Genomic DNA, 14,962 nt, shown 5'->3' with positions numbered 1-14,962 from the left:
CATCCAAGCACCCACTTTAAGCGCTCAGTCAAATTGAGGCCTTACTGCAAATTAATGCATTTGCTGAAGGTAGTCCCAGACAATTCTGCACTTACACTTGAATAGCTGCTGGAGCCTGCTGTGACTCAGGCCTGAGCATATCAAAACAGTGGCTAGACAAACTCACAAACTCCACCAACACCAGCTCAACCCCACAGCACCCAAGCACCAGCCTGGTGCCTGCCACCCAGGCAGAGCTCAGCTGTACTAACCCCTTCAAAGCAGCCTCCTCCCAACATGGTGCTCCACCTTAAGAAAATACCACTCAATAATGATTGCAGTTACTTTAATTGTGTATATCACAAAGATTGCTAACTGAATAATAAATTGCTCCTATGTAGCCCTAATCTCACATCTATTGTCATATCTCAGATTATGCCAGATACATTTAAGTCTAATGTTAGTTTTGAATATTTGCATTCATCAGCCCTTTCTCCCACAGCAAGCTCAGATGTGCCCACCCCACAATGTCCTGAGCATCTCAGGGCCCTGCTGTGAGGGGGTAAGAGCTGCTGCCCTAGGTAGCCCCAGCCATCCACCATCCTCCTACACAGGCCCATGAGCAGTCAAGGGACACAGAGGCTCAAGAAGCAGCACTGAGCCCAGGACTTGTGCCTCACGTTATCTCCAGCCTAACTTTTAGACCTGAACCTCAAAGAGCAGAGTCCTTCATAAAACTCAAGCATGTTGCTCCAGATGCAAGCACAAAGCAGGCTATAGAGGTAGTTTTTCTTACCTTCAGCAGGACAAGCAAGGCTCAGCACCAACTGCTCTGGCATTTCCAGCAGCCCCTCCTTAGGGGCAGTTTGTGGGTTAACCTCCCCTTTATATAGGGCAGCAGCTGCAGCAAATCCCACCCTGCCCAAACCTGCCTCCACCTGAGCCCGGAGAGACAGGAAACCAGCTGCTCCGCAGAGGAGAAACCCTGTTATAGGTTTCTCTCTTTTAGTACAGGTCTCTAAGTAAAGCCAATCTAAAATAACTAGGAGGATAACAGTAGGGTTTGCCATGCTGGCAGAGGTGGAATATAACAGGAGACCTTTCCCGCTTCCCTGGGGAGGGAGAAAGCTGGGCCTTAAATATCTTGTCTTGCTAAAAATGACATGATTTATAAACCTCCTCTAGCCAAGCCGCGGTGCATGTGTGAGAAACCCAGGCAAGAGGTTTCCCGTGCTGCCTGGCAGGAACCACGTTCAGCCCTGAGTCCAGCAGCGACATCCATACCTGCCTGCAGCAACTTTCCATGTCTCGAGGATGTGCAGGGGGAAGGAGACATTTCCAGTAGGGCATTTCCATCATTAGAAAAGGGCTAACAAACAGCCATGGTCTGAACCACGCTCATTCAGAGCTGCCGATTCAGAGAAACTCAGAGCGCCGGCCACCGAAGGGGAAGTGAGTGACGTTACTGTGGCCGATCCCTCACATGCTGTGGGCTCAACTGAACTCATGAGGTGGATGGGCCCTCAGCACCCTGCAAAGCCAGGCCTTCATGGGGAGGGGGAGAAAAGGGATTCATGACATGCCCCACAGCTGCCTGTGCACCTTGGCTGGCCAGGATGGCTCCAAGAAGCCAGCAAAGAGACCAGGAACACGAAAAGCAACAGTTGGGTCAAACAAAGCATGTTCAGGAGGAGACAGAAGTCCATTGGGCTTGTAGCAGACGGATCTGCCCTGCAGGACTGGGAAATCCTGGGCACAGCCGTGCAGCAAATGGCCCAAATCTAACAGCTCTTGCCTGGCTCATCCAGCATGTCGGCACCCGCTCCCTGCTCATCGGCTCCCACCGCAGCCCCGGCTCAGGGACAGCCGCTCCCCAAGGGGTGGCAGCTGGAGTGAGCCCTGAGGCCTCGTCGCCCAGCAGGTGCCCAGTCCCCAGTGCCACCTTGGGCTCCTGCCACCCCGTTACCAACAGGGCCTCTGCTCCCCACCACTCTCAGCCCACCACCAAAGTCACCAAGGGGGGGAAACAAGCCAAAAACCAGGCGTCTCCCTCCCGTCCTTCCTGCCCTGGCTGTGCCAGCTGCCTCTCGGTGCTGCGCTGCTGGTGGAGGCAGATGCTGGAGGGAGCCCTGGCCCCGGGGAGCAGGGCTGCGGAGCCCCCGGCCCCCTGCCACCGCGCAGGGCCAGCCGGAAGCCTGCTGTCCCCTGTCCCCCACAGCCCTGCCACCCTCCAGCGCCGGAAGCTCCTTGTCCTGCAGTGACACCCACTGGTAAATGGGATTTTAACGCTGCTGCAGGTTGCCCACCACCGGGCCCTGCGCTTGTCTCTGATCCCGTCACTGCAACCCCCGGGTTAGCTTCCCCTGCCCTTTCTGTCGTCCTCCCCACCCCAAGGCTCTCTGCTCTTCTCTCGCTCATTAAGATCTTCGTTCAGTTACCTGAGCATCCCACCTGCTCCTGGCGTGGCTGAGCATCCCCCTGCGCCTGTCAGGGCACAGCCTTGCCAGTAAACACGGTGGTCGCTTCAGATACGGATTTAATACAGCAGAGCCTCCGGGGGGGTCCCCAAGCCAGACCCTCGATGATCAGGATACTGGTGAGTGGCTTCAGCAGGTATTTCTAGTGTAACTCTTGCTGTAGCCATCACCGCAGCGCCGCAGCCTGCTGCCTCCAGCACCTAGCCCCGGCACGGAGGTACCTTCCCCCAGCTCCAGCCCCGGTCGGGGATCTCCTCACCGCCTCCAGCCCGGGAATGCCAGGGCCAGCCCTGCCGCAGCGGCTGTGGGGCCAAACCCGCCACGTGGCCATGGGGGCTGGTGTTCCCATCGAGGGGAGCCAGCAGCGCCTGGTGCTGAGAGAGCCTTACCCTGCCCCAGCAGCAGCGATGCAGCGGGATGGGATGTTCGGCAGCTCCAAAAGGCATCAGTGTCCTAGAGCCAGCCAGAAATGGGAATGGGAAATGGGTTTTAAGGACAGTTACATTTGCTTTGTATGAAAATGACAAGCTGCTGAGAGCTGAAAGAGCCAAATCCTGTGAAGATTTTAGTGGAGCTCAGCACCTCTGGGTCCCCTGCCCTGTACTGGTGATAAAACGCTCTGCCTGTTGCACAGCATCGAAGCTGCTGCAAGGACCAACAGGCTTCATTCTTCCTGGGAAGCTACCACAGCTCCAGAACGAGCATCAGGTGGGACTGGGACACCCGTGCAGGGCAGTGTCGAGCCTGCCTCACATGCGCCGTGGGCTCTCCTCCTCCTCAGGGGCCCACGGCCCTTCCTTGATCATGAGGCACATCTAGAGAACAAGAAACCCTGCACAGAGAGCACCCTGCAGAGCAAGTCTTGGGTGGAAGGAAACTGGTGCTGCATGGGAGGACATGCACGGGGTAGTCAGTGCTCTGTGGACAGTGTACACAGGAGTTCCCATTCCTACTGATGCTGGGAGCCATAGATGAGTTATTCTGCACCCACTTGTCCAGTGGGACATGGAGGCAGCTGACCAGGGTCGACACAGTTTGGGATTTCCACCCCCACCATCAGTCCAGCTCTTGCACACAGGAGCACTCCTAAACTGCCTTTTCACCCCCAGGGAGAGAGGAACTGCCCGTGTTGCGTCACCTCCTTTGGGGTCTGACACGTTCTCACGCACCACAGGGCTTCTGCAGCGTTCACCTCGGCTGAGGCAGGGAAGCTTGTGCCTGCAGGGGACCAGCTTTGCTGAAGTCAGAACTCAAATTAACGAGCATTGAACTGATGTGAGTGGGACACCTCATGTGGGCAAAATGGGGCAGGTTTCTGCCTTTGGCAATCTAGTTCTGAAACAACTTAATAATAATATTAATATTTCATATTAATTAACATCAACCACACTAGTAACAAGTGCACCTGTAGCTGCTGAGAACTCCAAGTATGTCCTAGGAGCATCAGTCTCTGTCCCCAAGGGCTGGGGATGCCACAATACAGTGTCTGCTTAGGGATGAGGATCAGACCCCCCCTCCCTGCACCCCAAAACCTTGCACAGCATTTCCCTCTGCAGCAGTGAGGCTGCAGGCGGTGAGCAACCCTAGATGCCTGTCTCAAAGCTCAGGGCTGGCTCCAAAGAAGCAGGATCCCCCTCACACATACACACACTATCCACACCAGAGGACACTCTCAGGACCAAGGTGCCTGGCTGGCATTATGGGCTTGGGAAGATCAGAGTGTGGGTCTGATCTGGGGAATTTCCTTGAAATTGTTTGAAGGCAGATGTTTTAACCAGAGAAAGAAATATAGCAAGAGATCCTGGCAGTCCAAATCTGTTCCTGTATGGATGTCCTGCCACTCCCTGAGTTCTGGTCCCAGTCCCAATCCTGATTCCAAATGCAGTCCCAGTCCCACTTCTAGTCCCCTTCCTGGTTCCAAACATAATCTCAATCCTAATTCTGATCCCAGTGTAAATCTCCATTCCAAATGAAGTCTCTTGGATAGATGGGGAGGCTGCCAGAGCCCAGCAGCCAACACAGTCACACAGCAGAGAGCTGGGAAGCCCCGTCGGGATCTCTGCCCCATTTCTCACCCAGGACCAGTTCCTGCCCATCTGTCACTCCGGTCCCACCGGATGCGGTGCTCGGCCCATCCCTGCCTGGGCAGGGGGATGCTGCAAAACCAACCCCCCCCAGCAGATCGGGCCCCTCCAGCCTGGTCCCGAGTCCCTGGCACTGGAGCAGCATCCCTGTGCTGGGAGGGAGGTGAGGCAGAGCAGCAGCAGGGATCCTTCACCCAGGAGGGACGAGCAGCCCCCAGCGTCGGGCGCAACGGATTGCCCAGGTGGGGGGGGGGGGCACGCTGGGACCGGGGCTGATGCCGCTTTTGCCTCTGGATTTATTCTCCTATAAAGCTCTTTTGTTCTGCTGCCCCGATCCCAGGCGGCCCCGAGCCTGCAGGGCCGAGGGCAGGAGATGCTGGGGCCCTGCCTGCCCCGCTGCCCGACAGCTGGCAGCCGGGCTGCCCCGGGGGGGCCCCTCTCCCCGCATTGACCGCCTCCAAGCTGCCGGCCAAGGGCGCCCTTGGAAGAGGGACAAGATGCAGCTGCCTGGCCGGGAAGGGGGAAAGAGGAGGAAATCGAGTATTTGAGAAATAACCACCGACATCACTTTAAAGTGGCACCGCTTTGCGCACACGGCTCTGGACATTTCCCCCACGTCCGTGGCCAAGCGTCTACCCCCAGGAAAAGCCCCTAAATTAACCCTCGCGGAGAGCCGGGCTGACCGGGGGGAAGGTGAGATCCCTGGGTGAGCCGGTCCCCTTTAGCCTGGAAGATTAACAGCAACAAAAATCCCCCGTCGGGGTGGAGGGGAGGAAAGTTGTGTCTCCAGGAAAAACGGGCAGGGAGCGGGGAACAGGGCTTGTCCCGAATAGCCCGTGTTTATTTCACCATCAGGGCGGACAGCTCGGCCTGGACCCCCCCGGGCCATCGGGGTTATTTTTAAAAAGGGATCGGCGGCAGGAAAACAAAACAAAACAAAACAAAACAAAATAAAACAAAAAAAACACCTCGTCCAGGAAAATGGCTCGGCCCGAGGCAGGACGGCGGTGCCCACGGAGCGGGGAAAACACGCTCGCCGAGGCTTTGCCCACAGCCAGCCCCGTAGCTGAACGTGTTTCTCCTCGGGTGGCAACGACAGCGTGTCCTTAGCAGCGGGTCCTGCCGGCTTCGTGCCCCCTCTCGCCGCCCTGAGCGCGGCCCTTTCCCAGTTGCACCAGTACGTACCGCGGCTGGGCGCCGGGGAAGCGGCGAGAGCGGCCCCGGCTCCTCGCCGCTTTAGGAGCGCTACGTTTCGCCGGGGCGACGGTTTCCCGATGGCCCCGTGGTTGCTTTCGCGAAAGGACCTTTCTGCTCGTTCACAACCGATTTCGAGGGGATTCAACGAAATTCCTTTCTCCGAGCTTCACCTCGAGCTCCAAGCAGCCGCCTCTGCGCTGGGGCTTTGGGGAGGGGTTTGGTGGTTTTTTTTCTTTCCTTTTCGGTTTCTTTTTTTTTTCTTTTTTTTTAACGCGAAGCAAAACTTTCCCTGCTCGGGAGGACCCGGCGGCTCGGCTGTTGCGGGGGGGGAAGGCGAGCGGGAAGTTGCAAGCTCTCGACAGCCCCCCCCTCCCCCCCCGGTGGCTAATCACCCCATTACGAGCTCCATCAGCGGGGTAATGACAGCAAAGAGGGCGGAAACCGCCCGGAAAGCGCGGGGATCCGGGCGGCAATTAATTCCCGTTAATCAAGCTGCAAGGTGTCGCCGCCGGGGAGTGACATCCCCCAAAACGCCTCCCGACCAATGGGCGCGTTCACACGGGGTTGGGGGGGGGCGCCGGAGCCCCCGAGGCGGAGTGGCACAAGTTCATTTTTTCCCCCCTTTTTTTTTCCGCAGGGGAAGGCGCCGAGTGAAGCTGCTGTCCGAGGTGCTGAACGCGGGGTGACTCCGGATTGACTCCGGTCCCGGGCGCTGTCCGCGGTGCTGAACGCGGGGTGACTCCGGATTGACTCCGGTTCCCCCCCTCCTCCCCAGCGCTGTCCGAGGTGCTGGCGGGGAAGGGGGGAGCCGCGGCGGGCCGACGGCTGGCCACCGCCTCCGCCCTCCCCTCGCCCTCCCCATTGATTTCTGGATCATTAAGTGGTTAAGGCGCTGCAAAGCCTCACTATCGATCGCTGCCTCCCCACCTCCGGCTCGCAGCCCCCGGGCTGCCCCCAGCCCCGCGCCGCTACGGGTCCGGGCAAGGGTGGGGTGGCCGGGTAGGGCTCGGGGCCCGGGGTGAGGTTGGGGTCCGTCCCCCCACCCTCCACTCCCCCTCCGCGGCCAAAGTTTGACTCTGCCTCCCTCTCCCCCCCCTTCTGTCTGTCTGTCTGTGAGTGCAGCTGGGCGCGATGCTGAAGACGGAGCAGCCCTGGATCTAATGCGCGGAGCCTCGGAGAGCCTTGCAGCAATTGTTGCCCGGATCCCAGGCTGAACTTTGCTCTTTTTTTTTCTTTTTTCTTTTTTTTTTTAATTTTTCTTTTGCTTTTTTTTGTTTGTTGTTAATTATCATTATTAAACCGTTTCCGCCGCACCCTCCCCGCCAATGCCCGTGTGAGCGCCGGCACCTCGCGGGGGCCATGGAGGGCTCGACCGGGTTTGGGATCGACTCCATCCTCTCCCACCGAGCCGGCAGCCCCGCCGTGCCCAAGGGGGACCCGCTGGTGGGCGACGGCCGGTCCCCGCTGGAGCTGAGCCCCCGCTCGGAGGGCAGCAGCGGGTGCCCCTCGCCCCGCTCGCCGGGCCGCGAATGCCTGGAGGCGGCAGTGCCGCGGCCGGGCCTGGATGCGCACCTCCAGCCAGGGCAGGGCTCGGCTCCCTCCCAGTCCCGGACCGTCACCTCCTCCTTCCTCATCAGAGACATCCTGGCCGACTGCAAGCCCCTGGCCGCCTGCGCACCTTACTCCAGCACCAATGGACCTCACGGCGGGCAGGAGCCGGCGGGCAGGATCCCTACCAAGCCTGGCGAGGACTTTAGGGAGAAAATGGAAAAAAACACCAGCAGCTCCTCTTCGGACTCGGAATACAAAGGTAAGAGCCGCTCACCCCGTTGGGCTTTGCACAGCGAGCAAAGGCGGCCTAGCCCAAAGCCTCCGGCGGCCCCGAAGCCTCCCGGTGCGCCGGGAGTCCGCCGTGGAGGCCGGCTCCTGCGCGCCCCGGAGACCGGGAGCCGCGGCACCGAGTGCCCTCGAAATGACCGCGGGGTCGGCGCCAACTTGGGAAAACTTGAGGGCGAAAGGGTCGGTAGGGCTCGGCCGCGGCGGAGGGGTTGGGGCGCTGGGTGCCTCGCCAAACGCGCCTGGTAGGATCCGCCGGGTTGTTTTACTCGGGGAAGATCCGGCTGTTTCCTTCCCACCCGCGGGGAGAGGGAAGAGGAAAGCCGGGGATGGATTTTTGCCTGAACAACAACAACAAATATTAACCACGGAATTTTGCCGGGTGTTTCCCATGCTACGAGTTACAAACGAATAAGAAAGTCGCCGGATTTCGATTCGATTTGTATTGCCACTATTATTTGTGTTATTATTTTGGAGACTTTAGAAACAAGCACGGCACACAGGGAGCCCCCGGGCCGCAGCCACGGCGCCGGCGGGGAGGGAGGCTGCAGGCGGCTGCCGCTCGCCCCGGGCCGGGGTTCGCTCTCGGGGCCCCCCAGGCCCTGCCCGGCCTTTCCCTCCGGCAGCCGGAGCCGGGGGGGGACACGGGAGGTCTGGGGTCGCCGGTGGGCACTGCCGGTCCTCGCCCCCCCGGAGAAGGCTATTCCAGGAGCCTTCGTCCATCCCGCTCGCATCATCCTCCGCAAAACTTTCACCCGGGGAGATTCTTTGCCGGGTGTTTGCGAGGGGAAGGCAAGGGGGCCCAAGCGGCCGGGGGGGATCCTGGCACGGTGAAGGGCCGCTGGGTTTGGGGTACCGGGCAGGAAGGGGGGGACGGGATGGGGCGAACCCCGGCCCGGCTCTCCTGTACCCTCGGCCCGCCCGAAGCCGCCACGCTGAAGCCCGGGAGGTTTTCGGGGAGGAAAAATAAGCGCCCAGGCCAGGCTCTGCCAACGGCCCGGGAGGCTTCGGGCGCTGCCGGGTGCATTTGCTCTCTGATCGGAGGAAAGAGTCCCGGGCTGCTGCCGGGTCTGCCAGCGACCGGGGAGAAAGGCCGGGATCGGCGCCGCGGTTTTGAAGGGCTGGGATCGAAAACAGCAGCCATTCGCACCTTTGCGTTTTATTTTCGTCTCCTACATTTTTGCCCGAATTCTTTCAGTCTTTGTCCCCTTTCCCCACGTGCCGAGACACGAAAGAAGCGAGGGGGGGAAAAGAAATGCGGGTTCGCCGCTTTGCCCTGAGCCGGGCCGAGCTCGGTGCTGCCAGGGGCATATTTTGGTTGTTGTTGTTAGCCAACGGCGAGGAGAGAAACCGCCGCCCAGAGCTGAGCCCGCAGGCGGGGGTGGGAGCATCGTGCTCCGCATTAGGCAATTGCACAGCGGTGAAGACCATCGCAGCGATGATGATGGTGGAAACACGGGGCCCCGGTGCTAGAAAGGCTCCCCAAACCGTGAGGCGCGGGAGGGAAATCTGCTCCCGAGCACCGGCTCCTCGCCTGCCCCCCTGCCTGTCCGTGGGGCGGTGGGGCATCCACGGCCACCGGTAAAAACACCGCTTAAATGGTGTTAAAAACATCTCTTCAATGGAGTTAAAAACACCGCTTAAACGAGATAGCAGACGAAGGGCCCTGGTCCCAAAGCGATTCTTTTTCCTGCTTTGGAAATAGCCTTTCCTCGGGCAAAACGCCCCCTGATTTACGCCGGAAAAGGGGCTGCGGGGCTGGGGCCTAGCCGCAGCGAGGACGGCAGGATTTGGCCCATGCAAAAGTGCTGAAACACCCGTAATATATATATTTTTTTAATTTTATTTTTTTAAGCTAGGAATAGCCGGGGGAGAGATCCGGAGCTGAACGGGGATATCTCCACCGATAACGAGAGCAGCCCTTTGCGAGCAGGAACTTTTTTTTTTAGGAAGGAGGTTTATCCCCGGCCCCGGGGAGCTAACCGGGCCGGCCAGGGGGCTCCAGGAATTTGCCTTTCCCGGGATGAGGGAGGCGAAGCTCGGCTTCCTCGGCCCGTTTCCCCCCAGGCAAGGAAAACTCCGCACAAACTTTCGTGCCTTCGGCGGGAGGCAGCGGGGCCGGCACCCCCCGGGGCCGGTGCCCCCACCCGGCCCGGCCCGACCCGGCCCCGGTCCCGGCCCCTTCCCGATGAGCAGGGCAGGCGGAGCCGGCGCTCCTGGTTTCTCCGTTAAATGAAACCGATTCTCATGTTTAAGGGATATTCCCGGGCTCGGGCTCTGTCTGCTCGGCTAGAGCCGGGATTTCTGGTTGAAGGGTTTCGCTCCCCGGTGGCTCAATTAACCGGATTATTGTCTTCCTACAGAGAGAAATCAACGCGCGTTCAGCTACAGCCCTGTCGCTTCTAACACCTTCCACGAGGAAATTTAACATAAACCCCCGTGAAAACCTAATGCCGCCGATTTATATAAACTGAGCCTTTTTGTTACATAATTTCTTCCAGGAGGGTGGGGAAGGCGAGGACAGAGCAGGGCTTTTCTTCTTCTTCTTCTTCTTCTTCTTCTTCTTCTTCTTTTTTTCTGCTCGGATATTTTCCTGTCACCTTACAAATGTTTTGCGGCGTAAATCCCCGCCGGCCGCCGGCCCTGTCCCCGCGTCGCTGTGACATATTGATCCGCCGTGTGCATATTCCGCAAACACACACAGACACGCTCCCTCCCGCGCTAATCTGCCATCAATAAACCATCTCATTATGCGTTTTTTAAGAGAAATCACGGCATAGGCGCGGGCTTGCGGCGCCGCTTCCTAAATATTTCGTTGTAACCCTGGAAGGGGGGAGGCTGCTTTCACGCCCTGGCAGCGTCCCTGTGAGGACAGGGAGTATCGCGGGGGGCTTCTCTGTGCAGAGGGCAGCAAAACCTGAGGCATCTCCCCCCGCCACTTTCCGCTCCAGAAATACGGCCTCACCCTATCCATTTTGGGGTTGGTTTTGTTTTGGGTTAAAAAAAAAAAAAGAAAGAAAAAAAAAAAAAAAAAGAAAGAGCGAGAGAAAGAAAGAAAATCCAAGAACGCAATAAAACTGCTGGGTTCTCAGGAATAAAACTCGGGTAGGATCCTTCCCAGTGTGAAATGAGAGCGTGAAGGAGACCCGGGTGCATCTCCGGACCAAGCCGCTGCGCAGCTCCCGGAGTGGAGCAGGAGCCCGGCGGGGACGGAGCCAGCGCTCCCAGCTCCGGCCACGTCTCCCTCCTGGCTTTCCAACCCTGCTCCCAGGTCTTGGGGACGGGGGCAGGCCGGGGCCTGCCTTGGGGACACCTGCGAGTCCTCCGGGGGCACGCAGGGAGCTGCTGGCCTCGGGTTAAAATTTACGGGGCAAATGCGCTTTGAATTAGATTTGGTACCTGATCCCTTCTCCTCCGGCTTATTGTTGCAGGGATTTACACCCCCTTTGAGGGCACTTCCCTTCCCTTCCTGCCCTAATCTGGCCTCTCTTTCTCCCTCTCGGCCCAGTGAAAGAAGAAGGAGACCGAGAAATCTCCAGCTCCCGGGACAGCCCCCCAGTGAGGCTGAAAAAGCCGCGCAAAGCCCGCACCGCCTTCACCGACCATCAGCTGGCCCAGCTGGAGCGCAGCTTCGAGAGGCAGAAATACCTGAGCGTGCAGGACAGGATGGAGCTGGCCGCCTCCCTCAACCTCACCGACACGCAGGTGAAAACGTGGTACCAGAACAGAAGGTAAAATGCACCGTTCCCTCCTGCCCGGGTACGGGGGGCCACGGCGCCGGGCTCTCCCTGCAGCCGGGGCTCGGGGCTCCGGGCTCCGATCCTGCCCCTCCCCGGCCCCGCACCCCCCATAGCATCCAGGGGCTGGGCACACCACATGCCTTTAAAAAGCGCCCCGGAGGGTAAGTGCTCGGCCCCTGCCCTGGCACCGGGCGAGGAGCGCTTCCCCTTCGCCAGACCGGCACTGCCCGTGCCGCAGTGTCTTTTACCCCTGCCCCGAATCGGGGGGCAGAAGTGGTGCTGGGCGAGGGCGGATCTGGGCATGGGGGAGCAATGTGGGCCCCTCTCCCCCGGCCCCGGCAGGGGAAGGAAGGACCGGGCTTCCAACTAAACACAACAGCATAACACATCGGCCCATTAATAATAGATACCAATTACTGCTTTGGGCATCAATAATTAACACCCCTTACAGTAATTACACAATTATTATTATGATGAATAATTTACTGGTGGAAATAGGTTTAGCGCTTCAGCGACAAAACTGTAAAAGGGTTGGAGATGTTTGATGGCTTCAATTGATTTACCCGGACGTCCCCGTCGGCGCTGTCCCCAGTCCCGACCATCGCCACCGCGACGAAACGAGTGACACCTGACTGCAGGCCCTCACCTAGTCCCCTCTCTCCCCGGCTTTTAACCGCCCTCACCGCCCCAAATTTCCAGTCCCGTTTGGCGAGCTGCAGAGATCAGCGACCCTCCAAGCCATCGGGGCTTTTAAGATGCTTAGGGCAGGCGGGGGGGCTGTGAGTTCAACCCCTCCGAAATCCGTCCCGCAAGGAAACCCCGGCGCGGGGCCCGCAGCCCCTTCCGAGCCGCCCCCGGCCAGCCCGGCCCCGTCGGGGGGCCCAGCCTTGGGCGAGGGAGCGGGGCCGGGGATCCTCCGGAAGACAGAGCACGCACACGCGTATATGCACGTATACCGCCCCCCCCCACACACACACATTTATATAAATATACACACACACACACACACATACACAAACGTCGCAAACGAATCCCCCGGCCCCGGCGCGCTGCCCCACTCGTGCCCCCCGTGGGACCTCCGCTGCCGCCGAGTCCCCGGTCCCGGGCCGCTCCCGGGAGCCGCCGCCGCCCCGCGCAGCACCGGGCGGCGCCGCTCCGCAGCCGCGGCAGCCCGTCTCACCGGCGAGGCCGCCCGGTACGGGGTCACACATATAACACGTAAGATACATATATATAATATATAATTTGTAATCTGCAACTTGCGTACAAGGAAAGGACTAAAACGTTGGTCACATTTTATACAGCACAGTTCACACCCGGCAATTTCATCCCAGCCGGTCTGCGGCTCCGGCGCCGCCGGGGAGGCTGCCGGGGAGCCGCGGACGGGACGGCAAGGAGCTGAGGGGCTTGTGAGCGTTTCCTCGCCCCGATAACGGGGGCTGCGCGCCCCCCCCCCCCCCCGCACTGGGCTGACCTCCCCCACCCTTTTCCTCCCTGCCCTGCCCAGGGGCTGGCGCACCGCACCGCACCGCTCCGGCGTGCGGGGGGACCGGCGCCAAGAGGCTGCGGGGGGAGAGGGGGTGCGCGAGGGGTTCAGTGTCTGGGGCAGACCCTGGGGCAGAGGGGGTGCGGACGGGGCGTGCAGCTGCTTTTGGAGCATCCCTCCCTCCTTAACCCCCTGTCTCGGCTTGTCCCCCCCTCCAGGACCAAGTGGAAAAGGCAGACGGCGGTGGGCCTGGAGCTGCTGGCCGAGGCTGGGAACTACTCGGCCCTCCAGAGGATGTTCCCCTCGCCCTACTTCTACCCGCAGAGTTTGGTTTCCAACCTGGACCCCGGCGCCGCCCTCTACCTGTACCGCGGACCCAGCGCCCCCCCCCCGGCCCTACAGAGACCCTTGGTGCCCCGCATCCTCATCCACGGACTGCAGGGCGGCAGCGAGCCCCCGCCGCCCCTGCCGCCGCTGCCCGGCGTCCTGCCGCGGGCCGCGCAGCCCCGGTGAGCCCCGCGCCGCCCCGGCCGCCCGGCAGACACCCCGGGCCGGGGGCCGCCGGGGGCGACCCCCACCTCCGGGGGCCGCGAGCAAGCGACAGACTCCCGCTCACCCCCCAAATATATATATATCTATATGAGACACCCCCACTTTTTTAATATATAACGAATGCAAGAAGTAAAGGACAAGGTCTGGCAGCACCGAGAGCCGGCAGAGCCCGGCCCCCCCACGCCCCCACCCCCCGCGGGACACTCGCCGCCTGGGGCCCGTTTTGCCCCCGCAGGGCAGCGGGGATGCTGCGCCCCCCCCCTGCCGCCCCCCTCCTGGGACTGCAGCACGGGCAGGGCCGGCCCGGGCCCCGGCCCCGCCGAGGGGGCTCCGGCGCCGCCGGGGGGGATTCGCCTCTCCGCCCCCACCCGGGCAGTTGCCGGGGCGCCGAGGCCGCCTGGCCCCGGGGGCGGCGAGGGCCCTTCGCCCCCGCCGCTCGGGGCTGTCGCACGACCCCGGGGAGCCGCCGCCGGCCTCTCCCCGCCAGCCCGGCCCCGCCGCCCCGGGGGGCTGGGGTCGGCCGGGCCGAGCTGCCCCCAGGGGCTGTTCCCGGGGCACCGGCCCCGCCGCCGGGAAGGGCCGCGGGGGCCCCGGGCTGCCCGGTCCGGCCCCCGCCTGCTGGAGCGAGACTTTGGGACGTCCGTAACGAAAAAAAAAAAAAAAAGCGGCAAAATGTAAATACCGTGCGCAAAATGTATATGAATTATTTATTTGTGAACCCTAAGGGCGTATTTGTGTAAGTGATTCTTGTCAGTCTGTACCCGGAGCCCGGCCCGGCCGGGGCAGGGAGGATGCGGAGGGGAGCGCTGCTTCGGGAGCCCGCAGACGCTCGGGCTCCCGCTCTCTCTCCCTCTTTTTTAAATGTGGAAATAAACTTCTTTACAAACAAACGGGTCTCGTCTCCGCCGGGCCTTTCTTCCCCCGACGCTTGTTTACTCTGGCAGACGAGCCGCCGCCGAGGGAAGGGAAAAGCAAAGAGAAGTTTTCTCAACTCCCATCAAAGGCGGCCGCCCAAAGCCGCCGGGAGGGTCCCGCTGCCCGCGGCAGGGCCCGGGGCTCCCGTCGGGGCGCCCGCGGCGGCGGCCCCAGTGCCGGCATGCGGGGCCGGGGGAGACGGGCAGCCGCGGCCCCGCGCATTGATAGCCGCGGTGCTGGTGAATTATTAACGCCCATCTTAAGTGTATAATTGCCTAAGTGCTTTAAATGATCGCTTTGGAAAATGGATTGTTTCCACCCTTTAAAAGTGTCGCTCATCTGGCCGCAGCCAGCGAGCTCAGCAGCTGGTCCCCGGGCCAGCCTGGGAGCGGCCCGCCGTCTCGGGGAGCCGACAGATGGGCTGCGGGCTGAGCCCTCCCTGCCCTCCGCCGCCTCCCCCCGGCCCTCCGCAGCCGGCGGCCCGGCTGTCTGCAGAGCCGCCCCCCCCCCCCGGCACCCACCGCCGAGCCCCGGCCCTGCAACCCCCCCGCTGCGGGGGCTGCGGCGGCCCCCGGCCCGGCCCCGGCCCCGGCTCCGGCTCCGGCCCGCCCGGGGCGCGGCGGCCGCGGGAGCCCTGGCCCGGCGGCACCGCGGGGAGGGTCATTGTCGCCTCTGCGAAATGCGCGGCCACGCACC

At 61.3% G+C, this 14,962-nt stretch overlaps 1 protein-coding gene across 1 annotated transcript; it reads left to right on the top strand.

The window, feature by feature from the left end:
• Positions 1 to 7,096: 7,096 nt before the first annotated feature.
• On the top strand, positions 7,097 to 13,312 carry BARHL1 (BarH like homeobox 1). Its single transcript, XM_067309157.1, has 3 exons — positions 7,097 to 7,547; positions 11,082 to 11,304; positions 13,018 to 13,312. Exons 1-3 carry the CDS (start codon positions 7,097 to 7,099, stop codon positions 13,310 to 13,312), a joined length of 969 nt encoding a protein of 322 aa, XP_067165258.1.
• The last annotated feature ends 1,650 nt before the right edge of the window (positions 13,313 to 14,962 follow it).

Source organism: Apteryx mantelli, chromosome 21 (assembly GCF_036417845.1).
Source record: "Apteryx mantelli isolate bAptMan1 chromosome 21, bAptMan1.hap1, whole genome shotgun sequence".
Lineage (NCBI taxonomy): Eukaryota > Metazoa > Chordata > Aves > Apterygiformes > Apterygidae > Apteryx > Apteryx mantelli.
The sequence above is the reverse complement of the archived record's forward strand: the minus strand, read 5'-3'. Positions and strand labels throughout refer to the sequence as shown.

Coding starts and splice junctions, on each gene's coding strand:
- BARHL1 (XM_067309157.1), top strand. CDS start 7,097: ATGGAGGGCTCGACCGGGTTTGGGATCGACTCCATCCTCTCCCACCGA. Junction 7,548..11,081: donor TTCGGACTCGGAATACAAAG/GTAAGAGCCGCT, acceptor CTCTCGGCCCAG/TGAAAGAAGAAGGAGACCGA. Junction 11,305..13,017: donor ACGTGGTACCAGAACAGAAG/GTAAAATGCACC, acceptor CCCCCCCTCCAG/GACCAAGTGGAAAAGGCAGA.